Source organism: Anastrepha ludens, chromosome X, assembly GCF_028408465.1.
Source record: "Anastrepha ludens isolate Willacy chromosome X, idAnaLude1.1, whole genome shotgun sequence".
NCBI classification, from domain to species: Eukaryota; Metazoa; Arthropoda; class Insecta; order Diptera; family Tephritidae; genus Anastrepha; species Anastrepha ludens.
In genome coordinates this window covers 80065361-80072705 of record NC_071503.1, presented here as the reverse complement: position 1 = coordinate 80072705, position 7345 = coordinate 80065361, and the positions used below count along the sequence as shown (strand labels likewise).

The window sequence follows — 7345 nt, the reverse complement described above, 5'->3', positions numbered from 1 at the left end:
CATAACACAAGTTGCAAACTGTTGTATATCAATGTCCATGAAGGGTGAAACAACAAATTGCGTCACTAAAGCAATTTTGCTGAAATCCTTGAAACGATTTTTGAAGTTTTCCTTCAAGTTAGAAACTATTTCCATATGATATTTACTGTCATAGGGCTCTAATAGATTTTTGGATATCTTTTCGGAAAAAATAGGAAAATGCTTAATATCGCGGTTTTTTAGGTTTTGTTCCCAAAATTCAAGTTTTGTAATAAATGCATTTATATCAGAAATCATTTCCGCTAATTATTTATCCCTGCCTTGAAGCTGCAAGTTAAGCTCATTTAATTTCTCTGTAATGTCCACAAGAAAACCAAAATCTCTGAGCCAAGTCGAATTTTCCAGTTCAAGAATCGGTTCATCGCGTTCTTTGAAAAATTGGACTACAGCAGGCAGGACATCAATGAAACGTTTGAGCACTCGTCCTCTGCTTAACCATCGCACTTCAGAGTGAAGAAGTAGCTCTCCGTATTGACAGTCAATTTTATCAGCCAAGGTTTTAAATAATCTTCTTTGTAACGCTTGAGCTCTAATCTTGTTCACAATTTTCACCACCAGCTTCATAACGTTGTTCAAGTTTAGAAAATTTCCACATAATGCTTGCTGATGTATAATACAGTGGTAACTAAGAAATTGTGGAAAACGTTCATCCTTATGACATAGCGCCACGAGCCCCTTATCACAACCCACCATAGCTGGAGCACCGTCAGTTGTCAGGCCTACCATTTTTGATATTGGAATTTTCTCAGAAGAGATGAGATTTTTTAAGTGAGAAAACAGCTCTAGCCCAGTAGTATGTCCTTTGAGTGGAATAAACTTCAAAAGATCTTCTTTAATTGTAAAATTACTAAAAGCCATCCTGACAAATATGGCCATCTGTGAGGTATCAACTACATCTGTTGATTCATCCAGTTGCAGTGAAAAATAAATACAGTTATCTAAGTCACTTCTTAACTGTAAAAAAATATCATTGCTCATTACTTCTACTCGCCTCATCACTATATTAGCAGAAAGTTGCATAGATTTTATAGCAGACACTATTTCGTCTTTATTTCTAAAGTTGGCGAATAAAGAATCTGCAGCTTCCAAAAATGCTTGTTTTATGATTTCCCCGTCTTCATAAGGTTTTTTCTTTTGTGCAATTATCTGGGAAACACGATAAGATGCTTCAGTTGCAGCCTTATTTTTGTCGATTGTTTTCAAAAATATTGACTGTTGTCCAATTAACTGGATTTTTAAATGTTTCAGTTTTTCTTTTCTGGTGGCAGAATTTAACGGGAATGCCTTTTTAAAAATCGAATGTACAGTTTTATGATGCCTCTCAATATTTCCTTTTTTAGGAACTGATACAGATGTATTACATAACAAACAAACACTTTTGCCTTTAACTTCTGTGAAGAAGTATTGTTCTTCCCATTCCGAATGGAAATGGTATGTCTTCGCCTTCTTACTATGTCTTCGCCTTCTTACTTGCCATAATGTTTCGAACTCTAACCCAACCGCTGCACGCAGAACGTTGATATTGCCGTTCAGTATTAAACTGAGCGCAAGGTCGACGTGCATTGCGTATATATAAAGCCAAAAATTTCTCGAACACGCTAATCGGTTCCAGCCGATCCTAGAACGGAGACACGACTTCGCCTCGTGTTTGTCGGTGCGAAATCGCTTACCGCAGTGTTGCCGCTGTTTATCTATTTATTATGAAAATTTCTGAAATTTGCTAATACTGATATGATTTTCAGACTTTTGGATTTTTTGCAACGTGAGCAGCTCGAGCTACCAGAATTGCCTTTGCGAGCTACCGGTAGCTCGTGATCGACGATAGATATAAGGCTACGGTTATACTATCGTTTCCTGTAACTCGGTACTTGGCAAAATACAAAGGTCATCCTATGCAATAACGGTCAGAGCAATCAGATCAGATGGAAGGTTCTGATACACGTTATTCCGATAGATCTGCATATCTAGAAGATGGCAACCATGAGTGCATTTAAGTTAAATGAAGTTGAAAGAAAAAACTTATGATCATGGCAGTCTATTATTGCGACATACTCAGTACACCTCGGAGAGGACTGATTACATAATCCCGATGGTAATATTTAATAGGAATTTTGCCACTCTCTTCCCATCTCAGGAGGAATGGAGTAAGGGATCCTCACTAAACAACTTCGGTACTACAATCTATACAGATGGCTCTAAAATGGACTGGACTGTGGTGTTGGAGCAAGTATGTACTCTCTGTAGTATGTATTCATATTCTCATGCACTTTATACTTAAAAATCTGTACGTCTTCCTGACGCCTGCAGGGTCTTTCAGACGGAAGTACTAGCAATTGGGAAAGCTAGAGGAACAAAGTAGGAATAGCTTTACCACCTTGAGTGAAAAGCATAACGTAACGTTAGTATGGGCCTCCGGAAAGTAACGAAAGCAGATAAACTGGCAAGAGGGGGGGATCTGCGATAAAAAACGTGCTTGATCAATCGGTATTCACACCACTGGATGCAATCAAGAATAAAATTTCCCTAAAATATCTCTGGATCGCGGATTGTAGATGGATAGACCAGACCACATGCAGAAACAGGCATCTCCACAACACACATTGTCATAGTTGTAAGCAACCGGGGAAAAGGAAACAATCTTCCATTTCCTCAAGTCGGTAGCGAGGATGTGGCAACAAAATGGTGCGGAAGCGCTAGTTGGATTCCGGGTGAATCACTTCTTCACAAGTTTAAAACTGGCTAGGTGTTTGCTTTGAATATTAGATATATCTTATATATAAAATAAAGTCAACTTTTTGTGTGTGTTCGCTAACCGGCCGTGTCTTTGCACCGAATTAAACCAAACTTACACACATTGTTAAGTAGGTATTGAAGATGGTTTACGTATAGTTTGGATGCCTATTGGTGGATAGGGCTCGAGATATAGGTCAAAACGTGGACCCGGGTAACCTTCGGATGTGTATGTACAATATGGATATCAAATGGAAGCTGTTGGTGAATGCTTTAGTTCAGAGTATTTTTCATGCCGCTCCGTGACTAGGGTCTAGAGATAGAGACCAAAACGTGGAGCCTAGAATGTGTTTGTACAATATCGATATCAAATTAAAGCTGTTGATGAATGCTTTAGTACAGAGTATTTTTCATGCCGCTCCGTGACTGGGGTCTCGAGATATAGGTCAAAACGTGCACCCGGGTAACCCTCGGATGTGTATGTACAATATGGGTATCAAATGGAAGCTGTTGGTGAATGCTTTAGTTCAGAGTATTTTTTATGCCGCTCCGTGACTAGGGTCTAGAGATAGAGACCAAAACGTGGAGCCTAGAATGTGTTTGTACAATATGGATATCAAATGGAAGCTGTTGGTGAATGCTTTAGTACAGAGTATTTTTCATGCCGCTCCGTGACTGGGGTCTCGAGATATAGGTCAAAACGTGGACCCGGGTAACCTTCGGATGTGTATGTACAATATGGGTATCAAATGGAAGCTGTTGGTGAATGCTTTAGTTCAGAGTATTTTTCATGCCGCTCCGTGACTAGGGTCTCGAGATAGAGACCAAAACGTGGACCCGCCGTGTCTTTGCACCGAATTAAACCAAACTTACACACTTTGTTAAGAAGGTATTGAAGACGGTTTCCGTATAGTTTGGATACCTATTGGTGGATAGGGTTCGAGATATAGGTCAAAACGTGGACCCGGGTAACCCTCGGATGTGTATGTACAATATGGGTATCAAATGGAAGCTGTTGGTGAATGTTTTAGTTCAGAGTATTTTTCATGCCGCTCCGTGACTAGGGTCTAGAGATAGAGACAAAAACGTGGAGCTTAGAATGTGTTTGTACAATAGGGATATCAAATTAAAGCTGTTGGTGAATGCTTTAGTACAGAGTATTTTTCATGCCGCTCCGTGACTGGGGTCTCGAGATATAGGTCAAAACGTGGACCCGGGTAACCTTCGGATGTGTATGTACAATATGGGTATCAAATGGAAACTGTTGGTGAATGCTTTAGTTCAGAGTATTTTTCATGCCGCTCCGTGACTAGGGTCTCGAGATAGAGACCAAAACGTGGACCCTAGAATGTGTTTGTACAATATGGATATCAAATGGAAGCTGTTGGTGAATGCTTTAGTACAGAGTATTTTTCATGCCGCTCCGTGACTGGGGTCTCGAGATATAGGTCAAAACGTGGACCCGGGTAACCTTTGGTTGCGTATGTACAAGATGGGTATCAAATGGAAGCTGTTGGTGAATGCTTTAGTTCAGAATATTTTTCATACCGCTCCGTGACTAGGGTCTCGAGATAGAGACCAAAACGTGGACTCTAGAATGTGTTTGTACAATATGGATATCAAATGGAAGCTGTTGGTGAATGCTTTAGTACAGAGTATTTTTCATGCCGCTCCGTGACTGGGGTCTCGAGATAGAGGTCAAAACGTGGACCCGGGTAACCTTTGGTCGTGTGATGTACAATATGGGTATCAAATGATAGCTGTTGATAAGTGCTTTAATACGGGGTAACTTGACTGATTTTCAATTTATATTTTATATTTACTCAAAAACAAATAGAAAAACAAAAACTATTGTTTATGCCAAAGCGCTTGAATAAAGAATAAAGAAATAAATAATATGAAAACCATATATTTTCTGTTCTAAACCATATCTATTCTATTTTAGTGTGCCCAGCGAAGCGGGCCGGGTTTGCTAGTATATATATATATATAATATTCTTTGATACCCTTTCTTCATTTGCACTTTTCTTTACCGATTACGTACAGACCGACATTGTCATTTCGCCCAACAAAAAGGTTGTATTTAGAACCTTTTTTGTTACGCAAAATAAGTAACTGCTTTTGAGCGATTGTATTAGATACAAGAGTCGTAGGAATTTGAGTTAACGGAGCAAACGTAGAAATAAGATTTGAAGTAGACCTTGTAGCGAATGAATATCTTAAAAAAATATATTAATTATATACCTTGACTTTGAAAATAGTTCTTTCATCTCGTTTCTTGGAGTCTCAGAAATAAAATTAAAAGTAGACCTTGCAGTGAATAAATATATTTAAAAAAATTGTATTAATATATGCCTTGACGTTTAAAATAGACCATTCATTTCGTTTGCTATTGTCAACAATTTGACAATGTCGGATTATTGCTTGTACTTACGTGCTAAACATTTTTTTATTTTATTGTTAACTTTTTATTTTCAGATATTTTTTGGTACAGTACAGTCTCGTATATATTTATCGGCTGATTTATTGGGTATCAATTGCCATACTGGCATGTCTTGCTTGTTACGGAAATCTGTACTCGATGAACTAGGTGGTTTGAAAACATTTGGTTGTTATCTAGCCGAAGATTTCTTTATCGCCAAAGCCATTCGAGACAAGGGATGGAAAATGCGCATAAGTAATCAACCGGCATTGCAAAATAGTGGAATTTGTGATGTAAACAGATTCCAAGAGCGCCTCAAACGTTGGGCGAAATTACGCGTAGCCATGGTACCGACAACAATACTGTTAGAGCCTCTCTCCGAGTGCATGGTATTAGGCGCCTTAGCCTCATGGTCTGCATCGTTACTATTTAATTGGGATCCATTAGTATTTTACTTAGTGCATATACTCGCGTGGTTTCTTTCAGATTGGATATTACTTTCTATTGTGCAGGTAAACGTAGCTTGCAATTGAATTACAGTGTGTATGCATACAATTATATATTCATTGTAGTATATGTATACCTAACAACATTTTTATTGCTTCACAGAATGGTTCATTGACATTTCATAAGTTTGAGTTCGTCATTGGTTGGCTTTTTAGAGAAATAAGCGGCCCTTACCTATTCCTTCATGCGCTTTGGAATCCAGCTATTAGATGGCGCAGACGAATTTATAAGCTTCAGTGGGGTGGAATCGCCTATGAGTTACCAACAAGCAATACGAATATGAGTACAAAACGTTTACTAGTATCATAGCATAAGTTGATGATGCCTAATTATCAGCATCTTAATTTTAATACGCAAAACAATAGTAATAGTACGAATATTTTTTTGTGTAAAATTAGGATCGCCTTTTTAGGAATTTTACATTGATATAAGGTATATTTTGGTTTAAATGTATATCTATATGTTGAATCGGAGTTTCTTTTAAGAAGTACCCTAGAAATATATAAATGTAAGTGAAAAAGAAGGAATGTATGAAGTATTATTGTAAGTAGTCTAGCTGTAAATTTTGTAATGCGTAAAATAATGACGTGTAACGTAAAAATCAATCTTAACAAATGCTAAATAGAAACAATGTTACAGTAAATATTATTAAATTCATAATATATCTTTGAGATGGCTGACAAGTTCGCAGCCCAAGGTACTTGAAGCATGAAAATTGTAGTTTTATTTTTTAATATTTTTTTGTTTTAACACATTCTCGCCGGAGACCGAATTTGTTATTCTCGGCATCTGGCGGCTCTGTTACTCCGAGATTGTTTTATCGGACGGCGCCGTTATAAACTATTTCTCTCTTTTTTATTCAGAAAACCGTTAAATTTGAAAAAGCCAGTGCTGAAAGGACCCAGTCTGTAGGGTGATTTGTAGGTTTGTAGAAATCCCGTAGCTTTTAAGGCATTCGCCGTAACCCGAGTGGTGTAAACGGGCACATCATCCTACAGAATTTACTTCCTGTACGAATGCCTTACCTCCCTGCCTCAGTAAATAAGAGTAGTACAGCAGTCGGATTCCGGCTTTAACTATCGCTATAACCCCATCGCCAAAAAATGTGAAATGATAATTTTAACAATGCTTACTATTTTTGCGATTCTATTTAATAAAGGCAAACTCTGGGATTCAGAGAGTTGTCAAATGTAATATATCAGTTACGTGTTTGCTGGACATTGTGTTTAAATTGTAATTCGTTTATTTATGTATGGCTATGTATGTGTGTGTATATTTACATTTTAGATGTCGGCAGTCAATTAAATGTTTTTGATATTGACAACCTGCAAAACAGTATTGCGATGTTTCAACAGGAAAGCAAGAAAAGAGAAAAAGAGGAAAGCAAGAAAAGAGAAAACACTGCCGAATTATTACAGCTCGAACACACCCTTGTGTTGGCTAGTGCTTGACTTAAACACTTCAGCTGAAACAAATCCAAATTTAAGCTACAATGGAAATGTTTTATTAAAAAAGCATTTTTAAAAAACTCCATTTCTGGTTAAATTTATTAGCAGATTTTAGAGATGAGCCACATATAATAGATAAAGTGGATGAACTCTTTTTGACCGATCATCTAACTAAAACTGCGATTTCAGAGATTCCTCT

The 7345-nt window shown here is 37.6% G+C and overlaps 1 protein-coding gene across 1 annotated transcript; it reads left to right on the top strand.

Annotated features, from left to right (window-relative positions):
• Positions 1 to 2105: 2105 nt before the first annotated feature.
• Positions 2106 to 6413, top strand: LOC128869478 (ceramide glucosyltransferase-B-like). The gene is made up of 3 exons (XM_054112030.1): positions 2106 to 2266; positions 5248 to 5703; positions 5801 to 6413. Exons 1-3 carry the CDS (start codon positions 2129 to 2131, stop codon positions 6005 to 6007), a joined length of 801 nt encoding a protein of 266 aa, XP_053968005.1. The 5' UTR covers positions 2106 to 2128; the 3' UTR covers positions 6008 to 6413.
• The last annotated feature ends 932 nt before the right edge of the window (positions 6414 to 7345 follow it).